Here is a 15,571-nt window from a genome sequence, read left to right as displayed (position 1 = left end):
TTTTTTTTTTTTTTTTTTTTTTTTTTTTTTTTGAGATGCTGTCACCCAGGCTGCAGTGCAGTGGCATGATCTCGGCTCACTGCAACCTCCACCTCCCAGGTTCAAGTAATTCTCATGCCTCAGCCTCCCAAGTAGCTGCAACTACAGGTGCGTGCCACCATGCCTGGCTATTTTTTTGTATTTTTGGTAGAGATGGGGTTTCACCATGCTGGCCAGGCTGGTCTCGAACTCCTGACCTCAGGTGATCCACCTACCTCAGCCTCCCAAAGTGCTGGGATTATAGGCATGAGCCACCGCGCCCAGCCCGCAAGGTAGCTTTTATACAGTCAGCATTAATGCTTCTACTTTCCACTATATAATTTGCACCTAAAAAATTATTTCCAAGTTGCATATATGCATGTATGTGCACATACAAACACACATCACCTTCCTTTCTCCATCTGAATATGTTTCACTCTAACAGTAAACAGTGACTCAAAAAAGTAGATATTGTGTTTTAAAAATCCATAACATTAAAAAAATTCTAATATATTTTTAATATAAGCAAATAATCAGAGGAAAAAAGTACTGGTCTTAAAAAAGCTAAGAAAAACAAGTTTTTCTTCTTGAAGTATAATTTGGTAAAATGTTCGAATATGATTTCATTACTTTGGAAGTTACAGTTCTGTAACATACATAGTAAATATTCTTACTCTGCTCTCAAAGTCCAATTCATATAAGCTTTATAATTTTCTTAAGGTTTATATAAGTTCATTTTTAATGGCAGTTCATGTAACTATACAACTATACTTGTAAATATACTTATAAACAAAGATATTATATTAGTTTCATTCTTCTGGGTTGATACCTTGTATCAAGCACAAATTTATAGTTTTATTCTTAATTGTTATGGCATTAATCATTCCTGGGTTCATTTTTATTCCAGGTACTAGGCTAGACAATTCAAACACAAAGATGAATAAGAGAATCCTTGTGCTGCTGAACGTTCTGCAAGAACTGGGTCATAAGCAATTTATTACTCCATAATATGAAAGAATATCTCAAATATAATAATTTAGCATAATATCTATTAATTATAATTAATACTAAATACTCTATACATTTAACTAATTTTGGTTTCTGGAACCTGACTTTACCATCACAGATAATCCATACATAACTGAAAACTTTAACCATGGCTTACAAACCTTTCTTCTATCCAAAATTTGGACTCCCTAGCAGAAGCAGTATAATTAAATATGCTTTATCCTCCTGCCTAGTCATTGAAGCAGGTGTTAAATATACTGTTGTATTATTTTAAATATCATTACCTATTAAAAACAACAGATTTAAAGCACACTGAATCAATAATTCAGCAATATATTCTTTACTCTCCTGTTTGTTATGAAGACAGGATCTGTGCCATTACAGTTCAATACATGAACACCTAGCAAAATGTGTCTCACATAGATATTCTATAAATGTTTGTTAAATAAGTCATCCAGGCAGGGGCTATATAAAATAACTCTGATACAAAATGAGTTCCAGGCACATTACAAATATAAGATTTTTTTTCCTTAACAGACTAAAATGAGCAGGCTATAGTCAATGATCACTTAAATTGATAAAGGTTTCCTCCAGTAAAAAAGTAATTATGCTTACATATTTATCTATAATTTTGGAAGTCATCAGTTCACATTACTTAAAATTGAAATTGGAATAATATCTTTAATTCTTATGCTCTATCTTATTCCATTTCTCTTTTCTATGCTATCACTATTACAGGGCAATTTGAGAAGCCTAAAATAAAATGCATTTCTATTACATATTTAATCTCCTAACACAAAAAAGAGACACTTGTAATTAGCTTTTCTAATAAGAGAACAGACTCATTAAAATTTTATCTGAATAAAAATCACAGTTATTACTTACCAAGGTCTTTGATTCTTGGTAGTACATTGCATGTAAAATGTTTATAAGAAGCTACTTTTCCTTCATGGGAAGAAATTCCCACATGAGATTCATAAATTCTTAGACTCCGTGACTTCTTTGGTCTGGAATGCTTAAACTACAGAATATAAAATTACATATAGAGTTAAGCCAGGAATTCTGGTATGACACTACCTGATCAAGTATATTTTTAAAAAGTGGTGAATATACTCAAACACTTGGAACTATTCTCACATACAAAAGGCACCGGCTACACTCACTAGATTTTCTTTCAGGAAAAAGTCCTTATGGTCTTGCTAGTGGACCTATTTTAAAAGATAAATCATGTAATAGCTTATGCCTTATCATTGAGTAAAGATTTTTTTTTTTGAGCTTAGGCCTTAGAGAAAATGTAAGAGCCATGAAATACATATGTTATTATCGAATGCAAAGTATATATCAGCAAACTCCAATGAGTTAAAGGGCAGAAAGTGAGTTCAAACAATCACAGAACACTTGTCACTAATATGGCGGTAAAAATTACCCTAGTTAATACATTCATGAGATGGTCTTCCCTATTCCGTGTTTCTAAGGACATTGATCCTAATTCAAACCCTGAGAAATACTGCACTAAAGAGTCTCTGATCAATCGGAAATTGTAGTTTAAAAAAAAAAAAAAACAGTATCCCTTACAGATTAGTACATAGCAATTTAGTATTCTGTTTTCTTTAACCTCAAAAACATAGACAACACAAAAACTAACTTCTATATGTTATTGGCTACAGAAGACAGACTATGATACTCGTGCAGTATAAAAGGAATACTATGATGTAAAATACTCAACTGTCAGTGAAGAGAAGCATTGAACATTACTATAAAAGTTATAAAAGTAAAAATTAATTTTCCTAGAAATACTGGAACAAGAATTTATTTAAATATTTGTTGTTCTCACTTCATATGAGTGTTCTGGATCCCATTGTATCCAATCATAATTCACATTATCACCTTCACGAACCACATACTTCGCCCACGGTGAAATACGATACAAGATCTCTCCGCTTTTACTAGTAATAACTACCTAAAAAGAGAATGAGATGTTATTGCTTTAAAATACATCCAGAATTCTGATAATACATAATGGTTTAGGAGCACTGGTACAAGTAGGAAAGGAGGAATGATCTTAAGAATCTAGACCACCACACAGATGTGTGACCTTTAGGAACATAATTCTATCAATGCTGGTTTTCTCATCTGCTGTTACTATATTATCCTTAAAGTAACTTCTAGCTTGAATATTTTATGGTTTTCTGGCAATTTCCACCACTGCAAACCAGCCATAAGAGTGCTTACTTAAACAAACAGTAGATACTAAAAAGACAAGAATATTATTTGGAAGTTTCTGTCAATAAATCAATCAATGGGAGAAAATCATCCTACTCCATTAAAAAAAAGGCAATTAGTGAGTTATATAACCATCTCTTTCATTTCCTTTCTATAGCAACTAATGAAAACACGTTCAGGAAGCTAAAGAAGAAAAACAGGTTTGATTAACACTCACAATGTGCACGCACAGACACGTACAAATATCTTCTACACCTTCTCAACTTCTTTTACCTATTTGCTGTATTCTTTACCATATAAAACCAAATACTATCTCCTTTAATCATCCATTCACATATTTGCCAACAATATCATTACTATTTTTGATAATAAAAAATAACAATTTTTTTTATTTTTTAACTGAATCTACCATTAAGACTTAGAACTGAATACATGATTTTGAATTTATCCAGCCATATAAATGGAACTTCCAAATGATTGAAATGATAGCTTTTTATTTATTTTTTTTGAGACAGGGACTCACTCTGTCACCCAGGTGGAGCGCAGTGGTGCAATCGCAGCTCACTGCAGCCTCAGCCTCACAGGCTCAGGTGATCCTCCCAATTCATCCTATCGAGGAGCTGGGACTACAGGCATGTACCACCATGCTCAGCTAATTTGGGGGGGGGGGGCTGGGATTTTTTTGTAGAAATGGGGTTTCTCTGTGTTGCCCAGGCTAGTGTTGAACTCCTGGGCTCAAGTGATCCTCCTGTCTCAGCCTCCCAAAGTGCTGAGATCACAGGCGTGAGCCAATGCACCAGGCTGAAATTGTAGCTTTTATACAAAATTGCCTTTTTTACTAAACTTTCTAAAAGGAGGTAGAATACAATTTTAAAAATCCAGATTAAAAGCTATATTATGTCCTCATCATTGAGGAGAACGTATTCTTCAGTCTCCTCTAACAGAGAAAATATTAAGTACTCACAATTCTTAGTAATTAAATATTTGTATAATGCCGTATAGTTTATAAAGACTTTTACATTCTTATCTCACTTGATTCCAGAAAATCTTTGTGACCTAAATATTAAGTGAGATTACATAAGTTGCCAAAAGTCCCAAAATACCCAAGTGGCAGAGCCAAAAGCTCAACACCGAGCTTCTAATACTCACTTCTCTTCTCTGAACAGCCTTCCACAGCACTTCCTTCAGATGCCAAAAAATAATAAATTATGGTTTATGATGGAGAGGCCAGATAAGTGGGAAAGGAATGTCTAGCTTACATGAATACAATTATTTCTCCTTCATTATGCCTCCCACCTATTAAAGCTAATCATTGCCAGGTGTTGCTATTATTCAAGCGATTATCACAAAACATGAATCAATAAGACCAACCTACTTCAAGATTATTTTAACCTTAAAAAAAAGTCCCTTAAGCTACATGAATTTGTAGCATAATATACTACAGTAATATGTTTAAGAAAGGGCCTTTTGCTCACTCATCAACCCAGAACAAGGTTTGAGGAAACAAAATACTATAAACCAGTTTTCCGTGACTACCACTTTGGCTACTCTATCCATCTATGCTTTCTCTGTTTTGTAAGCGGCTCTATAATACCTCCAAAGGCCGATCATAAACTAATAATAATTTCTAAAGGTGTCTGTTGGCAGAGAAAATACTTGCAATTTTAAGACACAAAGAATCTACTTCACGCTGAATTTAACCCCCACATCCTTTGGAACACTAATTCATTCATCTTGCTGTACACACGAATGTCTCCAGAGGCTACTGAGTGATGGGTGTTGAATGTTGAAAGGAACAATACCCGCATGGTTCTCTGATGCTCCTATATCTTTTGCTGGGTATGCCAAGAAGGCAAGGCCCTGGCCGGGTGCGGTGGCTCACGCTTGTAATCCCAGCACTTTGGGAGGCCGGGGCGGGCGGATCACGAGCTCAGGAGATCGAGACCACGGTGTAAACCCCGTCTCTACTAAAAATACAAAAAATTAGCCGGGCGTGGTGGCGGGCGCCTGTAGTCCCAGCTACTGGGAGAGGCTGAGGCAGGAGAATGGCATGAACCCGGGAGGCGAAGCTTGCAGTGAGCAGAGATTGCGCCACTGCACTCCAGCCTGGGTGAAAGAGCGAGACTAAAAAAAAAAAAGAAGGTAAGGCCCTGACCATTGTTAATGGGAGACATTTCTTAGGGCTGTCCTTGTAGCGAGCAACCTTCAAGGATAACATAGTGATGCCCTTGAAGACACACAGCTGCTACAAAAGAAGGGATTCTCCAGGCTCAGTAATATCCAGCTATGATGCAAACCCAGTGTGTGAGCAGCAGCCATCTGGGTCATATCGTGTCACCCCTATGGGGCTTGGAGGACAAGGGGAGCCAATGAAAATATGATACCTACTGTGCCATGAGTAATAAAATAATTTTTCTTTGTTCTAGGAGTCCTGGGCCAGAATCAATGGTATGGTAACAGGTTAACTTCTAAGTTTGTAGGTAGGGTAAAATCAAATCACAGACTTGACAAAGGAGTATTTGCTCATTCACTGAGTAACTTCAATATTTTGTTTCCAAAGGTTCTGTCTTCTGCTTCTCTAATAGTCATTTCTACTAGGGTTGCTTGTTGAGTGGAGTATTTTAATTTTCCCATTTTCTCCTTCTCTCTTATTCATGGAATTACAACCAACTGTTAATTAAAGCTTTCTACCAAATCCGGAACACTGACCTGTGATTGTTACATAATAAAAATCTCTACTCTTTAGGCCCCTGAATTTTGCAAGTATTTTTGTTACAGTAACTTAGGTTTTCGTTACTAGTACATTTGTCTATAGTAGCTGTCTCACGTTGCTTTTCACTTTCTATTCCTAAATTGTTGTAATCTTCATAACCAAATAAGAGTATCATAATAAATCTAAATAAATTTAATTTGAGAGACAATGCAAAGAGTAAAGACTATAGCATTTATGGATGAAACTTTGCTCACAAAACTCTTTTGGTGAGGGGGAGGGTACATCCTGCATTTGTATTATGCTCCAACGAGTTCAAATTCCAGTCGGAAAAATTTTTAGAGAAAACTTCATGTCATTTAACTCACAACCTCAAAATGTCAGCATGCTATGGAGCAAATTGAAAGAAAGAACTGGCTTGATTGATCTTTCGACAATAAGTCTGGTAAGCTAATGTTTAAAAGAGTTCACTTGATACTGTCAAATGGGAGGTCTGATACACTGCTAGTGTGAGTATAAAGCAGTATAAAATTTCTGAATAGCAATTTGACAATCTGCATCAAAAATTCAGAAAAATTGATTCCAGGTCAGGCACAGTGGCTCACACCTACAATTCCAGCACTTTGGGAAGCTAAGATGGGAGAGATCACTTGAGGTCAGGAATTTGAGACCAGCCTGGGCAACATAAGGAGACCTGGTCTCTACAAAATATTAATGAAAAATAAAATATAATTAAGTTAAATTAAACTGGCATGATGATGCATGCATATAATCCTCGTTAATTAGGAGGGTGAGACGAGAGGATTGCTTGAGCCAAAGAGTTCAAGGGTACAGTGAGCTATGATCATGACACTGCACTCCAGCCTGGACAACAGGGAAAGACCCTGTCTATAAAAAAAAAATAAAGTTAAAAGAAAAAAGTAACTTCAATGAATCAGTAATACTAATTATAAAAGCTTGCCTCATGGAAACAATCAAGAGATGTGCCCAAAAAACTATATCCTTGTCTATTAGTCTTAGTGCTACTTCTGTTAGCAAAAGCAGAGTGACTGAATAATTTATAGTTGTTAAATTATACACTATTTAAGCATATTAAAGGTTGACAAAAAGTCTTCTAAGTTATATGAAAGAATATATTGTATCTTTCTAATGTAAATGCACAAAAACTCACAGCCTAAAGTATTTTAAAAGATATAAAAATATCAATATGGTTACCTATGGGTAAGGGAATTGTTAGTAGTTTTTATTTTCTAGCTATATGTTCTGATATTATCACTTCATTTACTTGTATAGATTCTAGATTCCAAAAACATAAGCGGTTTAGTAAGAATTACAAATATATGAATCATGTAATCACACATACATCTGCAGAGTGTGCTACTTAAGGTGTATATCTTGCATCTTGCGTACCTGAAGTATATTAACACATTAAGAAATACAACTTAACAAAATATATCAAATTACTTGAAAGAAATATAATAATGAAAATAATACCATAATAATACCAAATAATACCATAATAATCGTTTTTATTGAGCCAAATTATTTATTTGACTTATAGGAGGTTATCATCAAAAGACATTATTGGATTACATAAATAATTTAATAAAAGAAACTTCTAACTGTGTAAAAGTCAAATTAACTTAGTGAACGGTTTAAAGTCAAGTTTTATTTAGAACATGTCATTTAAAACTCAAATACACAATATAAAAAACAGTAAATGTTAAAGACAAAAAAGAGTGTGTGTGTGTGTGTGTGTGTCTGTGTGTTCATTCATGCTTGGAATATATTTTAAAATGCTTCTTGCAAAAAACAAATTTTCCATGTACTGGAAAATTACTGAGATAATATGTTCCTTAGGTGGCCAACAGTTTTATATGAAAACATCAGATGTGTTCAGCTGGTTAGAAGTAAGTGTTAGCATATTTTGAAAGATGGTAATGAATGTAGTTCGAGGCTTCATGAAGGAAAGTGTAGCAGGCTAACAGAAAACGCACAGTTATTGAATCATATAATTCAAATTGCCCCAATTATACTACAAATATCTCCTAATGTTGTGAGGAGAAGCTTTTCTCTAAAAAATTTTTGCTTAAAGCAGAGTGAAAAAAAAAACATATTGATCAAGATAACTATTTGATAGGCTACAGGTCAAAGTGAATTATCAAACAAGTGATTTCTAATATATAGAAAAATACTACTTCCACTTCTTTTTTTATTTCACTTTTAAAATTTCAGATTTATTGAATTATAATTAACAAAAATTGTATATATTCAAGGTGTAAAACAATGTTTTGATATATGTACACATAAACCCAACATATTTTAACAACATGTATATTTTTTGTTTCTACCAATCAGATGAGATGATGGCCACAGAGTACAGGCCCCTCATTTGCCAGCTGTTAATCCTTTAATAGCTGAGTTGTCCTGAGTTCTGGAAGTTCTGGAAGAAACATGAGGGTGGTAGGAGTTATACTCACAAAGTCCCTGAGCAGTGCCTATTTATCAAATATTAAAATATTTTTATTTTGATAGTAAGTATGGCCATACCAGCGTACAATGCTGATTATCAGTATCCTGTGTGCATATATATGTATATGTGTATTTTCAATGAGACTGAAACACACACACACACACAGAGACAGACAGACAGGTCTGGCTAATTGTTATTTTTAGTAGAGAAAGGGTTTCACCATGTTGGCCAGGCTTATCTTGAACAACTGACCTCAGGTGATCTGCCCACTTCAGCCTCCAAAAGTACTGGGATTATAGGCATGAGCCACTGCACCCGGCCTATAATTAATTTTTAAGTAATTTGTAGAAGAGGGTGGAAGGAACATAAAAAAGAAAAAAAGTAATCAAAAATTTGTAATTAAGTAGAAAAATAAGTGATATTCCAGAGAAAAAGCTAACAATTCTACCAATGACCTGAATCCCAAAGAAATAAATGTGTTTTTGTTATTGTTGTTGTTGTTGTTACGGAGTTTCACTCTTGTCACCCAGACTAGAGTGCAATGGTGCCATCTCCGCTCACTGCAACCTCCACCTCCCAGGTTCAAGCAATTCTGCTGCCTCAGCCTCCTGAGTAGCTGGGATTACAGGCACCTGCCACCACGCCCAGATACTTTTTGTAGTTTTTTAGTAGAGGTGGGATTTCACCATGTTGGCCAGGCTGGTCTCGAACTCCTGACCTCAGGTGATCCACCCACCTCGGCCTCCCAAAGTGCTGGGATTACAGGGGTGAGCCACCGTGCCTGGCCAAATGTGTGTTTTTAATAGTCACAAATATCTAGTGTAAACATTATTTTAAAATGCATAGATATAATTTATAATTGCTAAAACTTTAAAATAACTTAATATAATTTAAAGTAAAGCTCATAAATTTCATTTCAACCAAACTAATCTTTTACTACTTATCCTTGTTTTGTTTTGTTTAAAACAGGACCTATTTGTGTAAATTCCATCCACAGCTCTGCTTGTCATTTCTGCTGAGCCAATTTAACATTAATGAAGCTTATGTGAAGAGCATGTGGGCAAGAATCTCTTTGCCATTGTGTGACGCTGAAAACGGCCTCCCAAAAGATATCTACACCCTATGCCAAGAATCTGTGAATGATACCTTCTGTGACAAAAGAAGGTCTTTGCAGATGTGATTAAAGTACAAATCTGGAAATGGAGAGATTCTTACTCCATTTCCAGATTCTGCAGGGGGGCAATCACAGAAGGAGATTTTACATATAGAAGAGGAGAAGACAGTGTGACCCAAGAGGGAGAGAGTGGAGTGACGAGGACACAAGTGAAGGAATGCCAGCCAGTACCAGAAGCTGAAAATGTCATGGGACACATTCTCCCCTAGAACCTTCAGATGGACTATGGCCCTGACAACAACTTGATTTCAGCCTGGTGATACTGATTTTTAACTTCTGGACTTCAAAGCTATGAGAGAATACATTTACATTATTTAAAGCCAACATATTTATGCAGTAGCCTTAGGAAACTAATACAGCCAATAACGGAAAATTTGGAAACAATAATTTTTCTATGAATAAAATGGAAATAAACTTAGCTGAAATTTGTCAGTACTGGAGAGTTAAAAGATATAAGTTATCTTCATAGTAGTCTAAATAATACATTTGTCTTGTGTTCATTTCCTACTCCCAAAAAGTAGACAAATATGTACTAATACATTACAGTGACCTTCACTAAAGGTAAGTCTCCTTGACGATTCCCAGGTAAAGCAAACTCCTTCAAAATAAACATTGCTGAGTTCCAGACTTGATAGAAGAGCCTTTAAAAATGTGAATTTGTGGCCAGGTGTGTGGCTCACGCTTGTAATCAAAGCAATTTGGGAGGTCAAGGCAGGTGGATCACCTGAGGTCAGGAGTTCAAGACCAGCCTGATCCATATGGAGAAACCCCGTCTCTACTAAAAATACAAAAATTAGCCAGGCGTGGTAGCAGGTGCCTGTAGTTCCAGCTACTCGGGAGGCTGAAATAGGAGAATTGCTTGAACCTGGCAGGCGGAGGTTGCACTGAGCCGAGGTCATGCCACTGCACTCCAGCACGGGCAACAGAGTGAGACTCCACCTCAAAAAAAACCAAAAAAAAACAAAAAACAAAAAACAGTAAATCTGTAATACACAGTTTTTATACCTGGCCTTCTTCCCACGTAAGTATTTTCGAAGATTAGACAAAAACAATCACTGCATACGTGATGTAAACGAAGGCTCTAAATTTACCATACGGAAAAGCAAAGGGAATATTTTTTTTCTACCCAATACCCGACGTATTTGCTTCATTAAACAGAGATGAAACTATTTAAGTAAACAGATAATCAGTGAACAAAAAAAAAAATACCTACTGAAAAAATTGCATTCTGAATTTCCTAATTAGGAAGATGAAAATCAGAAACACTCCTCATAGTAACTGCTAGTTCATTGTGAACTTTGAGTTTATATTTCTATTAATAGGGAATTAAAATAAAGAGATCACTAAAATTATCAAGGTAGTTTTCTAATAATAATAGACCTTGATATATAAAAGACCACTTCCTGGGTGATTTTTTCTAAAACTGTACATAGTTAATCGGTAAGATTATATAAATTAGGGTAATATTTAGGCTATAAATGACATTATATATTATTTAATTAAGTCTGCTATGGGTACCAAATAAACATAACTGTTTTCTTGAAATTATTTTAATTTTCTGTTAATTTTATCTGGATACTAAAGTTCATATATTTTAGAAATCTCTTTCTTTGCCTCATAATTTAGTTCATAGTTTTCAATTAATCAAATAAACTTATACAAGACATATGCATATATAATCATCCTTGTGAGGCTCTTTACATCTACGATGTTCAGGAATTGAGAGAGGTGGATAGAGAGAGATGAAATGATCAGATTAAGCCCCTGAGCTCTTATATTATGCAAGACTGGACACTATACGGGAGAAAAGAAGATATCCTGGCTAGTAGCTTAACTAAAAAAGAATAGGAATTAGTTGAACTTCTAAAGCAATAACCTATAGATCAAATTTCACTAGCTACCATTATTTTAGATTTCTTATTTTAAAACATGCCATAACAATGTATTTTTTTTTCTTTAATAAAAAACAAGAAACCTTTCCAAGGTTGAATCCATAGCAACAGCTTGAATAGGATAAAGGGTTTCTCTAACAAAAATAAATACTTACAAATCATAATTTTAAAACTTCACTAAAGGAAAAGACTGAGTATATTAGCTATGAAAAATAAATCTGGAATGTGATACAAATGGGTGTCAGATCAATTTATACAAAACTTTGGGATAACAGACACCAATGTACAGAACAAAAAAAAAGACTATTTTTGAGGTATAATACACATAGCTTCTTTGTCCCTGACAACAGCAATTAGAGAATTATAAATATATTACAATCTCACTTCTGTAATACTTACACATGAGAAAGAAGAAACTGCAGAATATTGTGAAAGTAAATAAAGGTCAGTAGTCACTTCTAAAACCAGGTCCTGACTTAGAACGATTTAGACAGACAGAAGCTTCTGCACCTATAAAAAGGAGTATTATCCCCCAAGGTTTATACCCTGGTTCCCCTATCTTCTAGCCTAGTTAAGGAGTATTACAATTGTAATATGCTTTTCTTTCTCTGCTTTTCTACTGAGGCAAATCTTTAAAGAAATAAAGAAACAACTAAGTAGGACTGATAAAGTGTTTGCTTCATTTCAAGTACATTACCTGAACAAAAACCTTACGAAGTGAGGTCGCTACAAAAAGACAAAGTCCAAAGGGATTATTAGAGATTTAGGAAGCAGGCATTGAAAACGATATCCCTGAACACATGAGAATAACCACTCCTAAGTAAAAAGAAAAGGAACAATGCTGAGATGTTGTAATCATGTAAAGATTGATTAGGTGTCTTAGACTAGAAAACAAATGAATTACACATGATACAAAAATACGGGATTTAAACATCCAAGATATTGAAAGATCAATATCGTAATAAAAGAAAAAGGCTATGAAAAGGGGGAAAAATCAGTGAGCTTTCATTACTCAAAGAGTGTGCTTCAAAGAGAGTCATCCATGTGCAGTGAAGGTTAGAATTCGATTAAGTAAACAGAGTTACAATCTGGTATAAAGCCAATAAAGAATCTAAGAAGTATTTTCAGAAGTGATAGGATAGGGGAAGCACTATCATAGGATGAGTTGAAGTTCTTTTAAAAATGTTTTATTAAGTATAATTACAAAAGTCTATCTGGTGATAAATTCAATCATTTGAAGAAAATAACATGATTCCTAAGCAATCATTCTTTTTTTATTTTATTTTATTTTATTTTTTGAGACAGTCTCACTCTGTCACCCAGGCTGGAGTGCAGTGGTGTGATCTCGCCTCACTGCAACCTCCACCTCCCAGGTTCAAGGGATTCTTCTGTCTCAGCCTCCCAAGTAGCTAGGACTACAGGTGCATGCCACCACGCCCAGCTAATGTTTTTTTTGTTGTTGTTGTTTGTTTTTTTTTTTTTGTATTTTTAGTAGAGACGGGGTTTCACCATATTGGCCAGGTTGGTCTCGAACTCCTAAGCTAGTGATCCACCCGCCTTGGCCTCCCAAAGTGCTGGGATTACAGGCGTCAGCCACCGCACCTGGCCCCTAAGCAATCATTCTAAGCGCCATTGCAATGAAGTAAAATACAAAGCATGGAGGGAAAAAAAAGAAATAACCCCTAAAAGAAATCTAGAGAAATTCCAAAGACTACACACAGAATACACAATTCTAAAAATTATAGGATCTTTTAAGAAAACATACAATTATGTATTCAATAAACATTAAGACTATTACGTCCAAGAATATAGTTAATGACTTAAACAGTTAATGATGAGATGAATTCCTCTTGAATCTTTAAATATTCTTTACAAATTAAGATCTCACAGGCTGGAACACTCTCATTCTTTTCTCTCCTTTCTTCTACAAAAATCTGTATTTTGCCAGGTATAGGTGATATTAGAGGAAAAAGAACTGGAAAAAGGTATGTACGTACAATGATGAAAGTAAATACAACCACCAAGAAATAAGAAAGTGATGAAATAGTTTGTATTATGGGAAAGAGATAATGACTACCAGTGAGAAGTAGCACTAGATATGCGTTTGGATAATTTCTTGTCAATTGATTTTTTTAACAGCATTCCATTAGGTTATAAGGTCAAGAATTGGAGTGACCTTTGGATAACGGACTCAGGCACTGGAGGTGGAAACAGTGATGATGGGAAGAAACAGTGGTAAATAGTAGGATTCTACATAATAAAGCTTGTTACTTTCGTCCTTCCTTGTTCAGATATATCTAAATCTTTAAACATAAATGCCCCCATCTTGTGTAGATAAAGCAAAGGCACAAGGCAGCAAACTTTGAGCTTGATCTCTAAGTGTGACAACCCCTCTGGAAAAGTAGAGAAAACTACTGAATAAACTAGTGAATATAATTCAGTCAACAAAGCACCGGTCTGGGAATTACTCACCTGACCAATGAGTGAGGCATGGGGAATATTCATAAGATGAGACGCAGTGACCTGTGGCTGACTGTTAAAAAAAAATTGTATGTTCATGAGAACACATAATTTTCAATTTGAGCGCTAGTCACGTGGGGAAATGTAACGTTACTGACATATTAGGATGGATAAAGATGAACATACTGAAGTGTAAAAAACACACACACACACATACACTAAACCACACACTTTAAATTGAAGAAAGTTAAACATTAATTTTGACATTTAACATAAACTTAACTGTGATATTCAATAAAAGAACCCAGCTTAAATGTAAATGTTTAAATCATGAATGAGATTGTATAGTATGTACTTTATCAGGAGAAAAAGGTTATTTCCTGTAGGCATACCTTTATGCATTATATTTGAAGGTATACTTGGCCAAAGTGCAAATACTTTTATTAAATATAACCAAAAATAATGCCCACCTAAACAGTCACAAACTGTAATTTTCTTCCTTTTTCTGGCACAGCAATAAAAGATCAAATACTAAACAAAAGCTCTCTTGAAAAAAAATTGGATGCCTACATAATTTAGAAGAAAAAAGCATGAAATATTTTTATTTTTTAAAAAATGTATTTCTAAAGAAAAATGTGAGAAAGTGTTCAATTTTCCAGACTTTATAATCATATTTAAAATATACTATGCCCACATTGAAGGAAGAAAGAACAAAAGACGATAAAATACAACATATTTCACAGTACATAGACATAAGAAAAGTAAGTTTGCTAATACATTTAAAGTATCTATGGAATCAATGTTTACATTAAGGGCTCAATCAGGAAACAGAACTTGATGGACAGTATAATTTTTTAGATAATGGTGATTCATTTGTACAAGCATTAAGTAAAATAGAGAAAATGAATGTCTTTTTATAATCATTTTTCTAAAATGTATCCTACAACCACCTGTCGCATTAAACACTTGTTGAGATTGATTTGTATACTCTGATGTGCCTGGAATACAAACATTTTCCCCTTTAATTCAGTGAGAAAATATTAGGCTTTTATATATATATCTTTGACAGCAGTTTTCAACCCTGAAAAGCAGTAGGAACTCCTGAGGAATATCTTAAAGATGGCTGAGCCTGATTTCTAACCACTGCCACCATCCTACCAATTGTTCTTGATTCAGATTTTGTGACCTGCAGTCTAGTGCTTTAGGAGATAAAAGCTAGACCTGAGAAGGTAAAAGACAGAGTAGCTACAAGTACCAGTGTTCCAGTAATAAAATGATAGATCTTTATTTTTAAAAAATAATAATAATAAATTATCATAAAGGAAAGAAAACATCAGGTTACAGGGAATATATTTCCTGAAATCCTCGTAATAATACTTTTGCAAATCATAAATATTTTGCAATAAAATTTGTCTCAATCTCTACTTTGCATTTTACATGTATTTCTTATGTTTTAACAAAAATTTACAATTATATTTAATCCTTCATTGCCTAATCTTCCTACTAATTTATTTATTTTTTAAATTCTATTTATTTATTTTTTAGACGAAGTTTCACCCTTGTTGCCCAGGCTGGAGTGCAATGGCGCGATCTTGGCTCACCGCAACCTCCGC

The 15,571-nt window shown here is 34.5% G+C and overlaps 1 protein-coding gene across 1 annotated transcript in view; it reads right to left on the bottom strand.

Annotated features, from left to right (window-relative positions):
• Positions 1 to 15,571, bottom strand: part of GBE1 (1,4-alpha-glucan branching enzyme 1) — a 284,910-nt gene that overhangs the window by 171,602 nt on the left and 97,737 nt on the right. The window contains exons 4-5 of the mRNA XM_032150400.2: positions 2,861 to 2,986; positions 1,912 to 2,047 (exon numbers count right to left, since the gene is read on the bottom strand). Of these exons, the coding sequence (XP_032006291.1) occupies positions 1,912 to 2,047; positions 2,861 to 2,986 (262 nt within the window). The remainder of the gene's footprint in view (positions 1 to 1,911; positions 2,048 to 2,860; positions 2,987 to 15,571) is intronic.

Source organism: Hylobates moloch, unplaced genomic scaffold (genome assembly GCF_009828535.3).
Source record: "Hylobates moloch isolate HMO894 unplaced genomic scaffold, HMol_V3 SCAFFOLD_4, whole genome shotgun sequence".
NCBI classification, from domain to species: Eukaryota; Metazoa; Chordata; class Mammalia; order Primates; family Hylobatidae; genus Hylobates; species Hylobates moloch.
The sequence above is the reverse complement of the archived record's forward strand: the minus strand, read 5'-3'. Positions and strand labels throughout refer to the sequence as shown.